Source organism: Seriola dumerili, unplaced genomic scaffold (genome assembly GCF_002260705.1).
Source record: "Seriola dumerili isolate Sdu_G_001 unplaced genomic scaffold, Sdu_1.0 BDQW01002174.1, whole genome shotgun sequence".
Taxonomy (NCBI): Eukaryota; Metazoa; Chordata; class Actinopteri; order Carangiformes; family Carangidae; genus Seriola; species Seriola dumerili.
This window is the reverse complement of record NW_019176429.1, coordinates 754142-776600: the sequence shown is the minus strand read 5'-3', so window position 1 is coordinate 776600 and position 22459 is coordinate 754142. Positions and strand designations below refer to the sequence as shown.

Here is a 22459-nt window from a genome sequence, read left to right as displayed (position 1 = left end):
CAGAAGCGCAAAATGGATAGCGTGTGTTATTTTGCCCGACTGACAGACGCAATCCTCGGTGCGCCCGGTTGGTAGATCAGCATCAACATGTGTTTGCGCGTGCTGTCGTGTTTGCACACGTTTTTACGCACGCAAAGCTTTAGTAAATCAGGCCCTTAGATCTTAAAACAAGAATGATTCGAGCCGCAGATGGAAACTCATTGAGTGTAAACTGGTAGAAGCAGTCAGCACTTTGATTTTCTCTGGTCACAGAAAACACTTAAAAAATAAACAACTTTTCTGTAGAACCAATTAAATTGTGGAGAAGAAAATGCAAAGTACCAACGTCAAGGAATAAGACAACACCTGTCTGAGAGGTTGAGCATGAGATCCAGATGTTGGTCTAGAGAGCTGGATGATGTTTTTGAGGTTTTGTATAATGGAGGAGTGGATTATTTTAAAACATGGCTGATAGACTTAATCTCCTTCATTACCACTGTTATTGATATTTGATATCTGAGAGACAAAGTCCAGAGTAGACCTCTTGGTACAGACCAATCATGCAGTGGAAGTGATGCAGCTCAGCTTGATTAAAGAGGACTGACCCAGATCTGAGGACACAGAGACAGACTCTGACTAGACAACAAAACAGTGTGTGTGCTGGAGTGAGCTTGTGCTGTCAGCACTGTGGTGTCTTTGAGGCTTTCTACCAGTGTCATGGTTTTCTTCTCCACATATCAGAGGTGTCAGTACACTGTCTCTCTGTCAGGTGTCTTCTTACTCTTTTATCACTCTTCTTTTCTTTGTTCTATTTTCAGTTATTTAAAAACTTCCTGACACAAAAACCTCAGTGACGTGTTCTCTGCTCTGACGCTGGTCTGTCTGTCAGCACCATGATTACCTACAGAGAGTGTGTGCTCTGCAGCCTGTAGCTCTGATGGTGTGTGCTGAAGAGAACAGTAAATGTATAGAGAGAGAGGCTTGATGAAGAACATGAATATACCAGTCAGCATCACTGTTCTCTCTGTGTTCTCACATGGACTGTCATCATTTAACTGCAGTTTGGATTCAGGATGATCTGTGGAGAACCCACTGACTGTTCCCTGTGAGCTTTAAGGTTCTACAAACTACTTATGTTAATTCACCAGCCGCTAATTACAACCTGCTACATCCATGGTATGGTCTGATATTACTGAGGTGGATGTTTGTCTGATGGTGCATCACATCACAGTGATCAGAGGTGCTGACAGACAGACCAGCGTCAGAGCAGAGAACACGTCACTGAGGTTTTTGTGTCAGGAAGTTTTTAAATAACTGAAAATAGAACAAAGAAAAGAAGAGTGATGAAAGAGTAAGAAGACACCTGACAGAGAGACAGTGTACTGACACCTCTGATATGTGGAGAAGAAAACCATGACACTGGTAGAAAGCCTCAAAGACACCACAGTGCTGACAGCACAAGCTCACTCCAGCACATCTGCATCCTTTAACCTTTAACCCTTTGTTGTTATGTCATTTTGATTTAACATGTTGATTTTACCAACTTACATAGGCTCATATCTTCACTTCATATTCACATCTGTCTTTGTCTTTGTTTTTAATCTTGTCAACAGTCTCTGGCACTAACACAGTTATGTACCCACACTGATGCCACCTATGTCTGTTCATACCCAGGTCTCTGTCACATTAGCTTCAGTGGCAGAAGTTTTGGCTGTGAGTTGTTGTAGTTGTGTGCCAAGTTACCAAGTCTCCTCCTTCCAGGTCAGATCACTACTACCTCTTTGTATTCACTGGTTTAACACTGGTCTCTGGCATCTGTGCTTGTTTCTCAGCTCTGTCCCCTTCACCACTGAAACATGATACAGAGTTAGAATCAGTGTGGTTTAGAATGGAAGGAGCTGTTACAGTTTGTGCTCAGTTACAATCAAAGGAGGTCACAGTTTTCTGCAGTCTGTCTTGGTCATGGTCTTCTTCTGGTCTGGTCTCCTGCAGCTTTCTCTCTGGAAGGATCAGGACTGAGCTTTGCAGACCTTTTCCGTCTGGTGGCTTTCTGCTGCATCAGCAGGTGAGTTCATCACTACAGTTACTCACCACTACACAAAGAGGTGCAGACTAGAGAGCTTGAGGAAAGAGAACACAGCACAATGTTCCAAAGAGATGTATGATAATAATAATAATAGGTTGGTGCATCATGGGAAGTTCCCCAGCAGTCTGGGCCTATAGCAGCATAACTAGGGGAAGGTTCAAGCAAAGTGTTTCTACAATAACTTTTCTTACAGTAAATTTCCTCCTGTATTAACTCCTTGATTAACCCCCCCCCAGAGTTCGAACCCTGTTGTGGAAAGTCACATGACTGATTGGTGACTTTCTTCTCCAGAAATCTTAGAGAGAGGGGAGGTTAGATACAGGTTTAACACCTGGACTAACATTTTTAAGAACAAGAAGAAGCTACTGTAAAGGACTGTGGTACAGTTTGTTAATGGTGAACAGACTGCACTTATATAGAGCTTTTTCTAGTCTCATTGACCATTCAAAGAGGTTGACACATTCAGATAGCACTTTTCTTTAGACCACACACAAATTTACACACCAATGATGCATCAGGGGCAGTTTGGGGTTCAGTATCTTGCCCAAGGACACTGTGACATGTGGATAATCCAGGAATCGAACCGCAGATCTTCCAATAAGTGCACAACCCACTCTACCTCGAGAGCCACAGAGTGAGCATATCCAGTACAGAAGATCTAGATCTGACATTGTATAAGAAATCTTATATATAAAAGTACTAATTTGCTGTAATCGTGTGATCCAAAACACTCAGTGTTCATTTAACAACATTACTCTGATAGGGTCATTGGGTTGGAAAGAGTTTTAAGTCCAACACAACAAAACTACAAGCCAGAAAAAGCAAAGGAGGAAATGTGAAGGATGTTTTATCTAAACCAGGAAGCAGAGATTCATTTTTAGATGTTTAAGAGTTAAAATAGAAAAACATGACTGCTGCATGTTCCACTGTAAATACTGACTCACAATCTGTATTCATTCATTCAGTTCAGTCCTGACTCTTTGTTGTGACAGGACAATGAGATGTTCAGCAGTTTAACCGGAGGTCAGAAGATTCCTTCAGTACAGTCAGATGCTAATAATGTGTCACCTACCAGGTTTAAAGTGACAAGCTCTTTATAGTTAACCTCAGCTGTAGATAATGACTGTTCTATTGCCACAGTGAGATCAAATTCTCTGTAAAAAAAAATCTTAGTGGGTAACATGGAATTAAAAAAAAAAAAGTATTTATTTATTTATTTATTTATTTTTTGATTATGGAAATGAGAAAGGCCATACTCACAAATATTTTTTATCACGTTATCTCAAGATAACAAAACTCGTTACCTCAAGATAACAAGATATCAACAGAAAACAAGTTTTGTTATCTTGGGATAATGAGTTAAAAAAAAATTTGTGAGTATGGCCTTTCTCAGCTTCTATAGTCAACACCGTAACAGGGCACTTTTAACATTTTCATACTTAAATACATGTACAGCTCAGCGTGGTGAATTTATTCATTTAAATCCAGTCTGTTGGAGACCTGCTGTGCTTCTGGAAGCCATGCGATCAACTACTGCAGTTTCTCACATTCAAAGGCTCCAGTTTTCTTTTGCTGTCACTGAGAAAAGATGTCATGTGACATGTGTAGGTGTCATTTCTAGCTGTGGTCAAACCTCTGGAAACTGTAAAAGCTGTGACTTGTAAAAAGCCTCAGGTAAGGAGAGCTCAGACACATTACCCTGCAGCTGAAGACACTCCTCTTCAACACAGTGACTCACACACCGTTTTCAGCCCTGCCCTCTCTCTCTCCTGGTCTCTCTCTTGCACTCAGCTCTCTCTCTCTCTCTCTGTTTCTCAGGGACGTGTTGCCCTTCACTCTGAAGCTTCCAGACGTCATCGCCTCAGCCACAACGTCTGCAGACCTGGAGGAGGTCGCTAAACTTGGACCAGGTCTGTTATACATATCATTGGGTGACAAACACACACGGGGGCAGTCTGAAAGTGGAGTGTTAAGTTTACTCATTCCAATTTAGATAAAAACACAATACATAAAAACAACATGATTCATGCTGAGACAGAGTCTTTTATTCTGAAAGAATCGGCACATTAACACATGTGAACTCAGTCAGTCATGTGTGTAAGTCATGTGTGCAGAGGTGCAGTATCACTGCATCCTGTTGTGTTTGTTATAACTCTGCAGTCAGCTTCACGTCTCTGTAGACAGAGGTGCTCCTGCCTCCTCCCACATCTGTTGTGTGTAAACCAGTCAGTGCTCCAACCATCCACTGACATACCAGTGGTTAATGTCTTACCCTCAGGCACAAAAGCCTGGTCCAGGCCCAGATCTGTGCCGCTGGGCAGGGTATGGAATCAGGCGTCAGCTGGGCGCCTCTGGAGCTCCTCCCGCTGCAGAGGGCCTCAGTGGTCTAACAGAACCATACCACGGACCTAAAACACTGACACCTCCATTTCCAGAGAGTGTGGAGTAACTGTTACTGTAATGAAGACACACATATGATCATTGTCTTTTATTTTGAGAGTAGACTGATACCTGCTTCCTGTAACTTAAACTCTAGAGTTTTGTTCTATATTTAGCTGAGGTATGAACAGAGTTTTGAACCTGTGGTGGTGTTCACTCCACCCTTCTTTTAATGACCTCCACACACAGACTCTCAGTCCATTCAGGCTGAGTGTGTGACTCAGCTCTGAACTGACAGACTGAGTCCGAATGACACAGTGAAGTGATGACATCCTCATTTAATGTGGCTCTGAATGATACACAGAGATGTTCCCTCTGTTGTATTCCTCAGTGATTACTACAGGGACTATGTAAGAAGTGGGTGTGGCTTGAGGTGCCACAGGTACAAATCACTTTTGCTCCACATTTCACAGAGACATTTGGTACAAAAATCAGTGCGCGCAGAACTTGCCATTTGAGACTAGAAGATTCAAGCAGTTGTAGTTATTGACACAAAAAGTATTTTTGAGAAAATATTTTTACAGATGTGCAACTCTCATTGCATGAATTCACATTATGATTTGCAGATGTTCAAATTTTGTCCATGACTTCACACTGCAGCAACTGTGACAAATTTGCCGATACACATGTGTGACTTTAGAACTACTAATTCCACTGTCTCACCTTCATAGTCTGTCTCTGTGAAGGTAACTCAGCAACAAAGAACTGTGCGTGTGTGTGTGTGTGTGTGTGTGTGTGTGTGTGTGTGTGTGTGTGTGTGTGTGTGTGTGTCTGTAGAAGCAGAAGAAGGAAAATAAAGTGTGAAATATCTTAAACACACAGATCTCAAATCTGATCTGAAGATAGTGACAGTGTAACAGTCTGAGGAAAAGGAGAAAACATCAGCAGAGAGAGAGACAGTAAACAAGAGAAGGAGGGAAACAGGAGAAACTTTGGTCTCAGCGTCAGAGAGAAAAACTGAGAGGGGGAGGGAGAAAGGGAGGAGCACAGCTCACCCACACACACATTATCGAGTGAGTCACAACAGAGAGAGTGAGGCAAAGAGTCCAGTCTCAGCTTGTGCAGACACACCAGTGTATCGTCTTCAGCCCCGTCAGACCAGTACAGAGACGTTAGACTGAGATCAACAGGAGCTGTGATCACAGTGAGTACTGAGGCCTCTCTGCTCTGTGTCTGGCACTGCTGCTCCTCATGGCCTATTGTCTCCACTGGTGTCGGTCTGTGTTGTGTTGCTCTGTCTGGTACGGCATGGAGTCAACAAACACTCGTGTTAAAGTCTTTCTTGTGAGCTTGAGCACGCACCCTGACAGGCTGAGCAGCATGTAGAGGTTTAAAGAGCTATAATTATATAAAGTTATAATAGACTACGGATCTGTAGTGTGTGGTCGGGAGTAGACGAGTTAACAGGTCTGTCTATCTATTTATCCGTCCGTCTGTCTGTCTGTCTGTCTGTCTGTCTGTCTGCCTGTCGGTCTGTCTGCCTGTCTGTCTGTCTGCCTGTCTGTCTGTCTGTCTGTGGCATTAGTTATTGTTGTTATTAGTTATAGTGATTCTACAGTGGGAGGCTGCTGCAGTAACTGACAGACTATGGTGATGTCACAATAATGATCAGTGTTAATTAGTGTGTTCAGTAAAAAAAAACCACTGGTGACAGTATTTCGAGAAAAGCTCAGTGAGAGAAGCTTGCTATCATGAGTCAGAAGCCTTCATGGTCCCAAACAGGTCCCAAATGCTTTACATCACTGATACTCTGAGCTGAGCTAATCTCATTAGCTTCGTTTTGGTAACAGACAAAGTTGGAATTTATGTTCCTCACATGCCACAACATACACTGTAATTACACTGTAATTATTTAGTTCAGCCTTAAACGTTTTGTAAATGAGATTTTAAACAATAACACAGCAGCAACTAATTTCTATGTAAAGATATAGTGGAGGAATTGCACCCTGAGCAGAGAACAAAGTCACACTCCCTCTGTGTGTGTTATAATCTGAGTTTTTCTGTTCTTTGGTTGCCGGTCTGGTAGAGCACGCATGTTAGTGCATGTATGTTCATGTGTGTTAATGCATGTGAGTCCCTACTGTTAAACATTGCTCCTCCCCACGTTTATAAATACGCAGGCTCCGCCCACAGGTGATGATGACACAGTGTAGTATGCGTCCAGGTGAAAGTGACCTTCCAGAATTTCCTCCACTGAAGAAGAGACCATGTTCTCATCTAACGGCGTCAGACAAAGAGAGAGATCAGACCAGAGCACAGGTGGACTGGACTGAGGACTTCTGGCTCAAATCCTGATCGGCCAGTGGATAGTCAAAACAGCCCCGAAAGTTTTTATAGTCTTTACCGGCTCCATCAGTGTCATTGATGTGGCTGGTCCCAGTGGATCTGTCAAAGACTGACTTTCTTTCCCACTCCGACCGTGGAGCCAGTGCTGGTCTGGTTTACTGGGAGGAGAACCCTATGAGCTGCTAAAGGCTCCAGCTGGACCCAGAACTGTTTTTTCTTCTCTTCCATGTGTCAGTAACTTGATGGTTCATAATGTTACCTGTCTGTTTTCATTAGTGACGGCTACAGTACACATGATAACGTTAGCTAACTTGCTGTTAGTGATATTATAAATGTGTTCAGCAAGTGTTGCTATCGCTAGCTGGCTAACTGTCATCATTGCTGTGGAGCATATCACAGCTATGCTCGCGTGAGCTAATGGTTGTGGTTGGATTGTTTTTGTTAGCTCTCGTGTTCACAGGGAAACTTTATTCAGTTGAGCTTGTTGTGTGTTTACTGGGCTCCGTAACATTTTGCTGACTGAGAACATGAAGGGAGGGGGGTGGTGGATGAGTTGTGGCCGACAAAGCGTTGTTTTGGTCTGATATACTGGTGGTCTAGTGTGACATCTAGTGGCGAGTATGATCGTTTATAGAACCTTTTAAAAAACAAAATGAGCTTTGTAACGAATTGGTGTTCAATGACTGATTTTGTCTGAAAGCTTGAAAAAAGGCCTCAGTCCACCTGATGTGGATGGTGTCACTGTTAACCTGAGGATCAGATCTATCCAGCTCTTATATGTTGTATCATATTTCTCTCACTGTGTCTTCCAGGCTTCTGGGACACTCAGCTGTGCCGCAGAAGGAAAGACTCAGTCCCAGTGTCAGTGACATCAGCTCCTGACAGACTGCCCTCCCCTGCCCAGACATCAGTCTCCTTGGCGACAGGGCACTCTCGGCTTCAAACTCGCACCCCAACTGAGCTCGAGTGTTGCCAGTCCAATGGAGCACTGTGCTTCATCAACCCCCTCTTCATAAAGGTCCACCAACCACAGAGCGATCAGAGCACCACCCCCGACCCCTCTGACACAACACAGCAGGGCCTGAGGGAGTACCCTGTCATTAACAACAGGGACGGTCCTCAGGTGTGGAGCTCAGGTCTCAGAGACCTGCAGAGCCTCAGCAAGACTACAGACCTGCAGGACGACACCAGTCACACCAGCAGCAGTCAGAAGCAGAGTGCTGCAGAAGCTGTGTCCCGGTCCCCTCCCCCTCGTCCACCCCCTCCACGTTTTGTTTCGCGGTGCTCAGCCCCCCCTGTCCGACAGCGCAGCATGCCAGAGAAGATCTCCTGGATCAACATCCCCAAAGAGAAGGTGGAGGAGAGAGAGAGGGGCAGCAGCCTCCTCTCTCGTCTGGGCTCCTCACTAAGCATCAGCCCCTCGTCCTCCCCCCCCAAGAGACTCAGCATCAGCTCCCCCATATCCATCTCCCGGCCCTCCCTGCCCCTCTCTCTGTCGTCCCTCTCCTCCTCTCCACGCCGGGCCAAGGCCTCACCGTCATCAAGCCAGGAGGATGCTCAGTGCCACCTGGCGCTGGAGGAGCAGACGATTGAGAAGGCCCTTATCAAGGCCAGACTGTCTCAGAGTTCTGGTACCAGATCCAGCACCCAGGACTCCAGCAGTCCTCCACAACAGTCACTGATGACAGCCATGAAGCAGTCGGAGATACCAGGAGGAGAAGAAGAAGCCAGTGAGGACTGCAGTGGGGGGGGCCAGCGGTTGAGTGACATGAGCCTGTCCACAGACTCTTCAGACTCTCTGGACTTCTCTCAGTCCTCGGCCTTCTTCCTCCCCCCTCTTCATGACCCCAGCCCCCCCACTACAGCTGACCTTAACACCCACCTCCCCCTCTCCATCCCCCCGTCCCATCTGCCTTACTGCAGCATCGAGGATGATGATGATGACGACGAGGAGGATGAAGATGAGGCCGACTATGGTGTCAGCCTTGAGAGCGACCAGGACCAAGACCAGGACCTGACCATGGTGCCACCAGGACACCGCACCAATCGACGGCCCAGTGCCGGCGCTCTGGTCCTGCAGAAGGCACTGCGAGGTCACCTGCGTAAGATGAGCGGCGTCTTCAACTCCCTGCTGACGCCTGAGAAAAGGGCAGTCCGCCGGGTCCTGGAGCTGTCCAGGGACAAGGGCTCGTACTTCGGCTCCCTGGTGCAGGACTACCTGAGCTACATGGGCGAGGGGGCAGGCACCCAAGCCTGGCAGGGCTATGCCTCTGGACTGGAGCTGCTGCAGACCCTCCGCCAGTTCATCACTCAGATGAAGAGCTACCTGAGACAGAGCTCCGAGATGGAGCCGCCCATCGAGAGCCTGATTCCTGAAGACCAGATCGGTGAGTCCCAAAGATCCGGTTCTAGTTCTCATGTCTGCTTGGTCACTCCTCTTCCGTCACTGTTACCTCAGTGTCAGCTGTATGTTGTGTTCCTGTAGGTCTGGTCTGTTAGATCGCTGCTGACATTTGATCTTCATGACCTGGTCCTCCCCTCAGCAGCAGGAGGAGGAGGGGGAGTCATTTCTGTGTCTTCAGAGATATTTTTAGGAAGTGTAAGTGAGTGATGTCTTTATGTTGGATGCAGAAGCAGCAGTTTCACTTCAGTGAGGAAAACTCATCCTCACGTGTTTTCAGCTGAACATCTGCATGTGTCGACAGTGTGCTGCAGTCATCAGGCTCTTCTAAGTTAACTCTGTGTTGTCATGTGTGTTAGTGAGTTAGTGTCCATGTGAAAAACCACGGAAGGACAGGTGAACACAGAGTCGTCATCTCACCTGTTAAAACAGATTATCTGTAGACTATATTTGCATTTCTCTTTGATGGCTCTTTATTATATCCATCCTTTATGGTATTTCACCAAAACCATCACAGCAACATGAAAGGGGAAAACCACACACATACACACACACACACACACACACACACACACCTGCCGGAAGAGCAGCCTGAATCATTGAGGCAGGACTCAGAGACTGTGTTGGACCTTGGACAGAGAGACATGTAAACAGAGCACAAAGAGGGTTTTGTCTCAGGAGGAAGAGGCTGTTGAACCCTCCCGTTTCTACTGGTCCTGTTAACTGCTGGGAGTCTGAAGTCATGGGGGGGGGTCTTTGTATCAGTAGGCATCATATAGCATTATGCTGACATTTTACATTGTAATGTGATCTTTTAGCCTGATTTTAATTGTTTTTAAACATGTGATTGTGACACTGTCAACTTCTGTTGTGTGATATCATTCTTATTAAAGGGCCAGCCAATCAGTTTACACAGTTCACTCATCAGGTATGCACAGTTCAGTACTGATGATGTCATCAAGGTGCTTGCGCTTCAGACTTAACATGTAGAAAAGAACAAAGAGGTTGCATTACTAACTGGGGATTGAATCACCAGAGATCAGTTGATTGTCAGTGAACCCTTCATAAACGGCACATAATCAGTTACATCTTCACTGACTGATGCTTCCACATGTTCAGCTCTGAGCATCTGCTCTGTGGTGCACAGGAAGTGACGTCTTTTCATAGACAGGGGTTTGGATTTGTAGTAAATGAATCAAACTGAGCAGATGTAGAAGTAAATTTCTTTCTATAAAAACTAAAACACAAAATGACGACTATGGCGACCTTTTGTTACTAGAGCTCCAGAGAGAAGCTCAAGAGAGGAGATGTAAAACTACAATGAGATAATTTTTGTTTCTTAAAACCACAAATATTTCTTCTTATGGATCAACACTTCAAATAAAACACAGGAGAAGAAGAAAATGTGGAGCTTTAAAAGTTTGATGTTTGAATGACAAAGAAAATAAAATAAATGTAAAAGACAAAAATTTAGTATGTAACTATATTTCTCTGATGTCCGTGTTGTGTGGTGTCATGGCTGCTTTATCTTGTGTCTGTTCTCTGTGACCTGTTTTCCTCAGAGATGACACACTGGGAAATGTTTAGTTCTTGGAATAGTTGCTCAACATTCAGTTGTGACAGCTTCAGTGTTTACTACTCAGCTCAGAGTCCGCCCAGCCCAGATGGTTGTGAGAGGCTGCATGCCAAGTCATGCAATCCAGCTCCAGGTCTTTATACCAGCTCTCCAATCAGGGGGTGAGGATCTGAGGCGTGCCCCCTTCTCTGTCCCCCTCTCTGTCGGCTCTGACCCTCTCTCTCTCTTTGCCTTTATGAGCCAGCGTTGTTTGTGCAGGACTGTTGATGCTTTCATTGAGTGTTTCATGTGCTGACATCAGGGAGTCTGGTGACATAAAAACATGATGTCTGTGCTGAGGCATTGAAGGGAAATAAAATAATGTCAAACACATTTCAGAGGCATCAGTCACAGGGTGCATGGAGTATGTTGTTGTTGTTATCGTTGACGTGTGTGTACGGGTTCAGGATGTTGATTCCACTCTCATCCAGCTGTTCAGTATGAAGCTGGAGCCAGCCCCCTGTTAGCCTAGCTCAGCTGTCCAGCACATAAACCCCAGGTCAAAGTGACTATATGATGCTTGTTGTGTTTTTCTCTTTCCTTCACTGTGTTACAGGTTTTTGTCCTCTGAGTCTCAAACACCTTGTCTGTGTTCCCACATTTTCTCCTCTAACTTATCTACATCACCTTGTGACTCATTAGCCCACCTACCGAACCAACCAATCAAACCTAACCAAAGCTGGTTAGAGTGGAGGCCATGTTTTTTGTTTTGGTGCAAACATAAATTGTCTTTGTACACTAATAACTGATGATGGACGTTTATAATACAGTTGACTGGTGAGAGCAGAATAACATAATAACATTTAGCAAGCAATGTTAGCATTGATATACTGTATGTTCTGGTCAGATTCAGATTCCAACACATGAATTTGTTCAGTTTCCATTTCCCATCAATTCTGTTCTGTTAGTTAGTTCTAGTTACTAGTTTATTAGTTTTTAGTAACTAGTTAGTTTTAGTTGCTCTTTCATTAGTTTTGGTTACTAGTTAGTTAGTTTTAGTTACTAGTTAATTACAGTTAATTTTAAAGTTTTATTTCAGAACCTCCATACCAGTAAGAAGATGAGATGGGGTTCACAAACAATTGGTGCTGCCCCGTCACCAGACTTCTGGAGGTTCGTCCAATCAGGAAAAAGTGGGTTTTTAAAGAGGCCTGAGCTAATGTTGGCTGTTTCAGTCAGAGGCTGAACTGAGGGGCTGTTTGAGATGAGTAACGACTTTTATTGAACTGTGGAACAGAGTTGCTGTTTCCCCCTGTTTCCAGTCGTTGTGCTAAGCTGAGCTAACAGGCTGCTGCCTGTATGGCTTCCTATTGACTACAGATATGAGAGTGCTATTGATCTTTTCATCTAACTTTCTCTAACAATACAGTGAATAAGCTTGTTTCCTAAAGAGTCAAACACAATGATGAGTTTCTGAATTGACTGTAACACAATGTAGAGATGTTTTATCTGTTCAGTCCATGGAGGACATGTATGGAGAATAAACCCTTCATTTCCTGCTCATATGAACCAGTGATAAGTGCACAGGCTGTTTAAGGCGTGTGAGTGAAGCAGGAAGTAAACTATCTGTAACAGCAGATTGACCGACACACCCTGCGTCTGATAACACCAGGCTATTTACGTATACCACAAGGACACCGTCTCTTTGACTGTGTGTGTGTGTGTGTGTGTGTGTGTGTGGGTGTGTGTGTGTGTGTGTGTGTGTGTGGGTGTGTGTGTGTGTGTGTGTGTGTGTGGGTGTGTGTGTGTGTGTGTGTGTGTGTGGGTGTGTGTGTGTGTGTGTGTGTGTGTGTGCGCGTGCGGGCGGGTGGGTCTGATTTGTGATTCTATCTGCTTCATATATTGATGACAGTGACCTGGTGGATACAGTGATGAAGGTCATGAGCTCTTCACTCATTGCCGTCCACGTGTTTCCACCAGGTCTCAGAGCGACACAGAGCAGAACAAACCAACAGGCACCAACCCAGTGGGGGGTCAGAGTCTGACATCAGCAGCAACAACTTGGACGTAAACACAGTCCAGTGTGCTTCCTCCTGTTGTAGTAAACCTGACATGTTGGTGTAAAACTCTTTAAATGTGAAGAATGATTGAAGTCGTCAGTGATGATGAGAATCAGTCAGGTGCTGTTCATTGATCACTGATGTCTCTAGTAGTTGAGTGGTAATCAGAGGGCCCCAGTGGGCCATTAGCAATCTTGGGCCAGACTGATTATTGTGTAGGCTAACAATATGGTATTATATAAAAGTAGGCTGCCTTGCCGCACCATCCTGCCGACAGTGCCCTCGCAGCCCCTTGTCTCTTTACAGTTGGGGGTAAATGAGCAGCCCCTCCTCAAGTGGTGCAACACTGGTGTGCCTTGAATTGTAATTGGTCAACAACCAATAACAGCTCTGAACTCTCCTTCAGGCACGACAGAGTTATCAGAGACATGTTGGTGTCATCCAGGGTACGTATGTGTTCACTGTTCACGCTGGTTTGAAGCAGCAGAAAAACAAGAAATGAGAAAGGTGGAGCAGAGAAGAATTAAAAAGAAAAAATACTGGAGGAGGATGCAGAGAAATGTTCCAGATTAACAGATATATTCCAAGCATCCAGTAAAGACCCGGCAGGTGAAATGGTAAGCAGGGGCGTTGTAGCTAGGTGCTAGCTCAGGTGACATTAAATGTGGCTAGTATATCTAGCTACTAGTTTTTGGGCAGCCCTGTGCTTGTATTAGCTGGCTTTTTCGCTTTGTGTGTTATGAACAGCTAGCTAATGCAAATAATGAAAATATAAAAGTTTTTAACATGGTGTCTGTGTTGTTACTGTTCTGCAGCCTCAGAACTGAGTCAGCCCAGTGATGCTGATGAGACAAGGCTAGGAGGAGGGAGCAGGGGAAACACAGCTACAGGTGTGCACACTGACACTGCACAATGTTATGAGTGCAGAGAATAGGGAGCAGTTTGAGCAAGTTGTAATATTACTGAATTATATTGCAGAAAATTATAGGTAAAATGTTATGACTGCAACATAAGACAAGATATGCTATAATATGTATTATTTAAGCACTTTACGAGTCGTGTCCACAGTGTAGCTGTGCAGCCGTGTGTCACTGAGAACAAAGATGCAGCAGCTCTATACAGGATCCTGATACTGTGGCTGAGCTTTACTGCAAAGAAGCTTCTCTGTACAATATTTGGTTTGCTGTGTCTGCATGCATATTAGGTAGAAGTCGTTCTCTGGAACCAGTGAAATAAAATGAATTCAATATTTGAAGCTTGTTTTAAATCATAGTAAGAATGAGCAGTGACGGCCACAAACTGGGTTTAAGGAAGTTGAGGTTCCTCACTATTTTCTCGTGTTGTTTAGTTGGTCAAGATGTTTGGCTGGAGGCGAGAGGAGACAGAGAGGATGTTTACATGAAGTTTGGTCCTCATTTCCTGTTTGGCCTTGAAGCAGAATGACTCCTCCGTGTGTGAGACTGTCACGTAGTCAGTTCTCTGAAGGTGCAGTCAGACTGCCAGAGCTACAGTGGAGGAAATAATTTTTTGATCCCCTGCTGATTTTGTAAATTTACACCCTTACAAAGACATGGACAGTCCATCATTTTTATGGTAGGTTTATTTTAACAGAGAGAGACAGAATATCAACAAAAAATCCAGAAAAAAAACATTAGATAAAGGTTATAAATTAATTTGTATTTGATTGAATGAAATAAGTATTTGATCCTCAAGCAAAACGTGACTTAGTACTTGGTGGAGAAACCCTTGTTGGCAAGCACAGAGGTCAGACGTTTCTTGTAGTTGGTCACCAGGTTTATGCACATCTCAGGAGGGATTTTGGTCCACTCCTCTTTACAGATACTCTCCAAATCCTGAAGGTTTCGAGGCTGTCGCTTAGCGACTCGAAGTTTCAGCTCCCTCCACAGATTTTCTATGGGATTAAGATCCAGAGACTGGCTAGGCCACTCCAGGATCTTAATGTGCTTCTTCTTGAGCCACTCCTTTGTTGCCTTGGCCGTATGTTTTGGTCATTATCATGCTGGAAGACCCATCCACGACCGATCTTCAGTGTTCTGGCTGAGGCCAGGAGGTTCTCATCCAAGATTCCACGGTACATGGCTCCATTCATCGGCCCTTCAGTGCGGTGAAGTCTTCCTGTACCCTTAGCAGAGAAACAGCCCCAAAGCAGAATGTTTCCACCTCCATGTTTGACAGTGGGGATGGTGTTCTTGGGGTCATATTCAGCATTTTTCTGCCTCCAAACATGGAGAGTTGATTTGATTCCAGAGAGCTCAATTTTGGTCTCATCTGACCACATCACATTCTCCAGAGCCTTCTCTGAATCATTCAGGTGTTCATTGGCAAACTTCAGATGGGTCTGTACATGTGCCTTCTTGAGCAGGAGGACCTTGCAGACACTGCAGGATCTCAATCCATCACGGCGAAGTGTGTTACCAATGGTTTTCTTGGTGACTGTGGTCCCAGCTGCCTTGAGATCATTAACAAACTCCTCCCGTGTAATTCTGGGCCGATCCCTCACCTTTCTCAGAATCATCCTTACCCCACGAGGTGAGATCTTGCATGGAGCTCCAGAGCGAGGGCAATTGACTTTTATCTTGTATTTCTTCCATCATGCCAACAGTGGTCTCTTTCTCATCAAGCTTCTTGCTGATGCTCTTGAAGCCCATTCCAGCCTTGTGCAGGTCTACAATCTTGTCCCTGGCGTCCTTTGACAGCTTTTTGGCCCATGGCGGTGGAGAGGTTTGAATGGAAGAGATTGATTCTATGATAGGTGTCTTTTATACACATAACGAGTTGAGATTAGGAGTACTTTCCTAACGGAACAGGACTAATTTGACTGCCTCATGGGCCCACAGCCGCTCTGTGGGGGTCAGAATTCTTGCTGGTTGGTAGGGGATCAAATACTTATTTCACTCAATCAAATACAAATTAATTTATAACCTTTATTTAATGTTTTTTTTTCTGGATTTTTTGTTGATATTCTGTCTCTCTCTTTTACAATAAACCTACCATAAAATTTATGGACTGTTCATGTCTTTGTAAGGGGGTAAACTTACAAAATCAGCAGGGGATCAAAAAATTATTTCCTCCACTTCACGTGCATGAGTTTATACTGTGAAACCAGGACAGGAACCAGAAGGACACAGGGGTCAGTGTGTGTGTGTGTGTGTGTGTGTGTGTGTGTGTGTGTGTGTGTGTGTGTGTGTGTGTGCGCGCGCGCGCATGTGTGCGTCTGTGTGGAATACACTCACACTCTAATAAGTCTGTACATTACAGACTACTGTCTGCAGGAACCTGAATTAGTGTGTCTGTAAATCTGGATCATCTCCTGAGCAGTTGTTAACCTGTATGGAGTGTTAGCTCTCCATCACCTGAGTCCACTGGTCACTGTGAGAGACTTTATCTGTTAAACAAACAGTCTGTGCAAACCTAAAGGAGTGATATGAGCTGATAAAGGAATTTGACCTTAAGAAGCGGGAAGGCTTCCCGGCTGTTTTCATGTTTTACCCATAAATCATTTGGTTTTTCCTGGTATCAGGAACCATGCCACTGCATGTCTTTATTTATATTCTACCATTTCATACATTGGTCTGTGACTTAGCTTTATTCAGTGAAAGTGGAGCAGTGAACCACATGTGGTGTCAGTAACACTTTCAGGAGGTTGTTTCACACCGGCTGGAATATTAACCCAGCTGACCAACAGATCTTCTTAGTCCTGATCAGAACCAGTAAGAGAAGAAGAACCACAGTGATCCTGCTGCTGGGTCAACGTACTGCCCCCTCCCTGGAAACTCTCCGTCAGTCAGTAGCTGCGGAATGAGGAAGTGAGAACCTGTTTGTGAGATGCTGGCACGAGTGTCATCCTCTGTATGTCACTGCACCCTCCCTCGGTCTGGTCCAGGTCAAGGTCCAGCAGAGGTGTTAGAAGGTGTCAATAATGTGGGTGAGGAGAAAGTTTCCATTAAAACTAGTAAGAAAGCTGAATGAGACTGGTATATGTGGACAGCAGCTGCTGGCCGTTATCCAGCTGTGGTGGAAAGTAAAGTCTGTGTCTGCAGATGTGCTCAGGAAAAAAAACTGCTGACTTCATTGGATTCTGGAAAGAGTCAGCAACACGCACACACATATACATACACACACACACACACACGGTCCTCATTCAGCAGTGCTGTGGTTTGGCCTCCCTCTGCCTCCATCCTGTCTGTATCATGATATCATGTTTGTGTTAGTCAGACTGCAGCAGCTCAGCTGTGTGGACACACACTCTGCATTATTCAGCTCCAACAACAACAACACACTCCACTCTCCTGGACCCTGGTGTTTAGAGTGTGAACAGCACCAGAGACCAGAGGTGGTGATGTGACCTCGACAGTTTGCAGGAAGGTTGTCTGTGTCAACTGACAACAACACTGATAAGGGAGGAAACACTGGCCTTGACTTGGGCTCTGAATGAAGTCACCTTAATACACAACAGGACAACAGGCTGGTGTAGACACTTCTAACCCAGGCCCTGCTAACACGCTAACAAACATGAAGACAGTTGATGACGTTATTGAGTCTTTGTCATGTCAGTGATTTGTCTACCTGTTATCTCTGGGCTGAGTTTAGTCAGAGCACTTCCTCAAGTGTGACAGTATCAGCTCTCTCACGCACGCACGCACGCACACACGCACGCAAACACACACGCATGCACACACAGTCCTTCACTACACACCCTGTTATTCACTAACAGCTGTCTCCAGAGGTGGAAACAAACACCAATGTTAACTCTTGTCTCTATCACGTCTTCTGCTGAAGTTAGCATGCTAGCTCTGGCCAGTCATCATTTTCCGAGAGCAACTCACTGTAGCCTCCAATGTGTCCTGAAGAAGTAGCTGTGTATTATAAACTCTTGTCTTGTAAATGCAATGATGGCTGAAGCTATTGTCATGTGAGAATCACCACTGCTCCCAGCAAGAAACCACATTCAGTGGCAAAGAAAACTTACAAATAGCCCCTTTAACGAAGCTATTTGTATGTCTAGCTATTGCTACATAGCTAACGTTAGCATTAACAGCTGTTTACTCACCAGTCTAGAAGAAGTGTTGAGTTCAGCATCAAATTTCCTTCCTTTACCCACCAACAGCAGCATGCTAACCAGCTAGCTGCAACCTGTGTCATCACTTTCCAATGTGAAGGGGAGCTACTGCATGGGGCTGCTGTATCTTCTAAGCTACATTCAGATTCACTCACATTCAGAGGAATGTGTTTTAATGGAGCTCTGAGCTCAGAGGAACCATCACCATCAACACACACACTGTGGTTTATTCTGACTCAGACACACACACGCACTGTACTGCTGCCACAAATACTCACTACAGCACCAAGTGTGGATTAATCACTGACAATAGAAACATAATCAGATGTAAAGACTTGTAGAGTGAACGCTCATCTGTTGTTGACGTGTTGTAGAAAGTATCCTGACAGCGTGGACTGTGTCAGACACTCTCACTCTCACTGAACTGTAACATCCTTCTCCTCCTCCTGTCCTCAGACCAGGTCCTGGAAAAGGCCATGCACAAGTGCGTGTTGAAGCCTCTGAAACCAGTGGTGAGTGCCGCCCTGCAGGAGTTCCAGGTGCGCAGCGGAGAGTGGCAGGAGCTGAAGGAGAACCTGTCGCTGGCCAAGGCACGGCAGCCGCAGGACATGGGGGTGGCTGACACTCTGCCCCCGGATCAGGTGGCCATAGAGAAGATCAGACACAAGTTCCACACCATGTGTAAACTGTACTCCCCAGAGAAGAAGGTCAGCACGCTGCTGAGGGTCTGCAAACTCATATACACCATCATGGAGGACAACTCAGGTAGAGAGCCAGGACACAGACACACACACACACACACACACACACACACACACACACACACACACACACACACACACACACACACACACACAGATGTAAACTGTCTCAGAGGAGGAGCAGCTGAGTAACATTCCTGGACCTGGTCTGTTCTCTCAGGTCGTCTGTATGGAGCTGACGACTTCCTGCCGATGCTCACATACGTGTTGGCTCAGTGTGACATGCCTCAGCTGGACAATGAGATTCTCTACATGATGGAGCTGCTGGACCCCTCACAGCTGCATGGAGAAGGTATCAGTTAACCTGCTGACTCCACCCTCTGGCTCCACCCTCTGACTCCACCCCCAGGGTCCATCCTCTCACTCCACCCCTTTGTCTTCACTCTTTCACACCACCCTCTGTCTCTCTGTGTCCACCCTCTGTCTCCATGTCCAGGTGGATACTACCTGACCAGCGCCTACGGAGCGATGTCCCTTATCAGGAACTTCCAGGAGGAGCAGGCAGCCAGAGTCCTGAGCTCTGAAACCAGGGACACGCTCCACCAGTGGCACCGCCGCCGCACCACCCAGCGCTCTGCACCATCCATTGATGACTTCCAGGTAAAGACACACACACACACACATTTGTTCTAGAAAGAATAAAATTAAGAAATGAGCACAGGAAGTACACAGTGAAGGTGGTTGACTAGTCTAAAGAAGCCAGATTCAGTCACTCATGAGGAGGACCAGTCCAGAACAGTAAAACTTGTCTCCTGGTTGCCTCAGTCAGAATCTGTACGTGATGGTGTTTTTTCTGAACCCCCCCCCCCTTCAGAACTATCTGCGGGTGGCGCTGCAGGAGCTGGACAGCGGCTGCACAGCCAAGACTCTGCAGGTGCGACCGTACGCCACCGTGGACGAGGTGTGCCAGCTGTGCGCGCAGAAGTTTAAGGTTTCCGACCCTCAGGACTACGGCCTCTTCCTGCTGATGGAGGGCAGCAGCCAGCAGCTCGCCCCGGACACCCACCCTCAGAAGATCAAGGCTGAGCTCCACAGCCGCCCCCAGCCCCCCCCCTTCCACTTTGTCTTCCGCCGGGTGGCCAACAGCAGCACCCTGACATCAGCTACACCTAACCTCAACAACCTCACTGTGACCTCTGACCCCCAGGACAACCTGAATGACCTCAGCAGGGACCTGACGGGCTCGTCCCCCCAGTCCACTCTGAGTTTAGGACTGTGCCCAGCTCTGAGTCTCAGCCTGGCAGGGGGCGGACTGGAGGTTTGAACGGGCTCTTTGTGTCCCGGCTCTAACAAATACAAGACTGATATAAATCAGCATATTGAACATTGTCTCTACAAAGACCGACTTCTCCTTCAAGTGGACTCGTCTGTCTCAGTCGTCATCCGGCACTGGACAGTTCTTCATGACAGACACGAGTGAACTAGGAAAGGAAGAGAGGAAGGAAGGAAACAGGAGAGATGGAGTCTTTGTTTTTTTACTTCTTTTGACATGAGAGCAGCTGATGCTCTGACAGTGGAAACAGGTAGAGGTAGACATGCTGTAAAGTGTTAAAGACCATGTGGACTCTCAGTCCTGCATTAATGCTGGTGCCTCAGGGGCAGATCCAGGGTCAGGTGTTATTGATGCTACCTGTGAGGTAACCTGAGAGAAATCAGACACATGTGAGTCTAATCTCTGATTAATCACTTTAATGTACAACAGATGTATTTAGGTGATATGTATGCCTATGATTTACTCCTGACAGTTGCTGGTAAACTGTGCTGTTTTCTTCTTCATGAACTCAAACTGTTAATCCTTCAGATTGTCTGTTTAGTGAAATGTGGTGACACCCAGTGGTGCGTGGTGCTCACAGCAGTCTAAAGTTTTCCAACAAGTGGAACTCAGCTGTGCTATATATATATACACCTTGCTGTAGCGTTCTCAGTGTTCCCTCCTCATCATTTACTTTATCTGTATGGATGACCATTAACTGATGATCCAGTTATATCAGATCTGTGCTGTGGTGCTGGCTCATGGTTCATTAAACAGCAGTCAGAGAGCCACAAGTTGTGTCCCAGTTCAGGGGCCGCATCCTTCAGAGGACATGGTCTATGAAGGTGTGGCCCTTCGTAGCCGTTGTAGATCGCGAAAACTACGCAGCATTTTCACTGTGCGTCACCAGCAGTTCCTGTCCGTACTGTTGCGTCCAAAGTACAGTTCCTGTCGCCTAGCAACCTTGACAACACACAACTTCCTTTTTTCACATGAACTTGAGGTTTTAAGGCCCTTGGTTTTAACAGTTGTACCGTTAGCTGTTGAACTGAGCTGAAACCCAATACTTACATTTAACAGTGTAATCCTCAGGCTCTCTGTCTGTTGTCTGCTTTCTTTATGAGGAATTGTGGGATAGGTTGGACCACGAAGGATCCACTTGTTGCCCAGGATAAGATGGATGCATTTCTTGGCCACATTTTAAGGAGTCTTTGAAATGGGACAGTCTAGTCGCACTACTGGGACATAATCGGTCTTCACATGCAGCCTGTGAAGGATGAGACTTGGGATGGGACGATCCCCACAGGCTCTGTAACTGAACAACAGTCCAACACCACCAAAGGTGTTTATTGCATGACAAAGAATAAAAGATCATGATCAACAACAGAAAAAACAACAGAGAGCTGATGGGCGGCCACTCAGAACAAAACACAGTGGGTCATAGGATCTGATGTCCTCCCTCTGACCTGAACAAGCACCAGCACTAACCTAAAACCTCAGCACAACTGCTGCAAGAGCCAAGGTCCCTGCCCCCTCTTTGTAGGTTTCCTCCCAATTAGGCCAGACATGGGCTGTGGTCGAAAAGTCTAAATCTCTCTATCTAATCTTTCTCTCTCCTCTAACCAATTCTCCTTGACCTCGATGGAAAATGTCACAAGGTCAAGGAAAGATGTGAAGGAGAGTTCATTAGGACCTAGGAAAAAAATCTGACTGCATTTACACTTGGATTATTGTTTTACTAACTTTATTACACTTTCTAACACATACAATAAATCCTCCTTTACTAACCACTGACACAAAACAAACAGGAGTCAAATGTTGAAATAAGAAAACATGAAAGAAAAATACAAATAAAGAATGTTGATTAAAATAATAATTAAATAGAAATAAGGAACTGAGTCGGGGCCAGAGTGGATAATATTCAGACATACAGGTAGTAGGTTATATAGAGTTTTGACTGTTTTATATATTTGTTAAGTAGAGAAAATTATTTTTTTAGAGCAGTGAGCAGTTTTGAAACATTTATAGATTGTTTTGATGATGATAAATTCAATCTGCTTGTTCTTCATGACGACTCCTGACTGGATTTAAAGAGAATAAATCCATATTTATCGAATTGGGTTTCAGTGGATCAGACAAGGATTTCCATCAGTTGTAGATCGAGTCACAAACATAAAACAGCTGCTCTGTTGTTTCTACATTTATGTGGGTCTGCCAAGGTGAAACTACAATCGTCTGTCGTTTTAATTGTTGCTGCAGCAGGGAATTGTGGGACGGCATTTCTCCTTTCCTTTCCTAAAGGAAGGTCCAGTGTTTCCTCTGCTAAAGGAGATAAGATAGGAAGCACCGAAGCTCCTTTCCTCCTCATGTAGAGAAGTGGAGCAGCTGTGATCATGGTGCTGCTCAGAGACTTCAGCTCATTTACCTCAGTTTCAACCTTCATAAGAACAAAAAAGACTTTTCCACTAAAGCCCAGATCCACCTGAGGAGAGGAGATCATTTCACATCATAACCAGCAGGTGACTCCAGACACTCAGACTGTTGTTACTGTTCAGACCTG

General features: G+C 45.3%; 1 protein-coding gene across 2 annotated transcripts in view; it reads left to right on the top strand.

Annotated features, from left to right (window-relative positions):
- Positions 1–21729, top strand: part of LOC111239207 (ras and Rab interactor 2-like) — a 46997-nt gene extending 25268 nt beyond the window's left edge. The window contains exons 6-12 of one of the 2 annotated variants that reach the window (XM_022769036.1): positions 1972–2044; positions 3884–3975; positions 7603–9177; positions 18343–18651; positions 18808–18939; positions 19084–19247; positions 19462–21729. In XM_022769036.1, coding sequence (XP_022624757.1) covers positions 1972–2044; positions 3884–3975; positions 7603–9177; positions 18343–18651; positions 18808–18939; positions 19084–19247; positions 19462–19911 — 2795 coding nt within the window. In that variant the 3' untranslated portion in view covers positions 19912–21729. Of the gene's footprint in view, positions 1–1971; positions 2045–3856; positions 3976–7602; positions 9178–18342; positions 18652–18807; positions 18940–19083; positions 19248–19461 lie in introns of both variants that reach the window. The other variant, XM_022769035.1, reaches the window with a different exon arrangement.
- Positions 21730–22459: the final 730 nt, after the last annotated feature.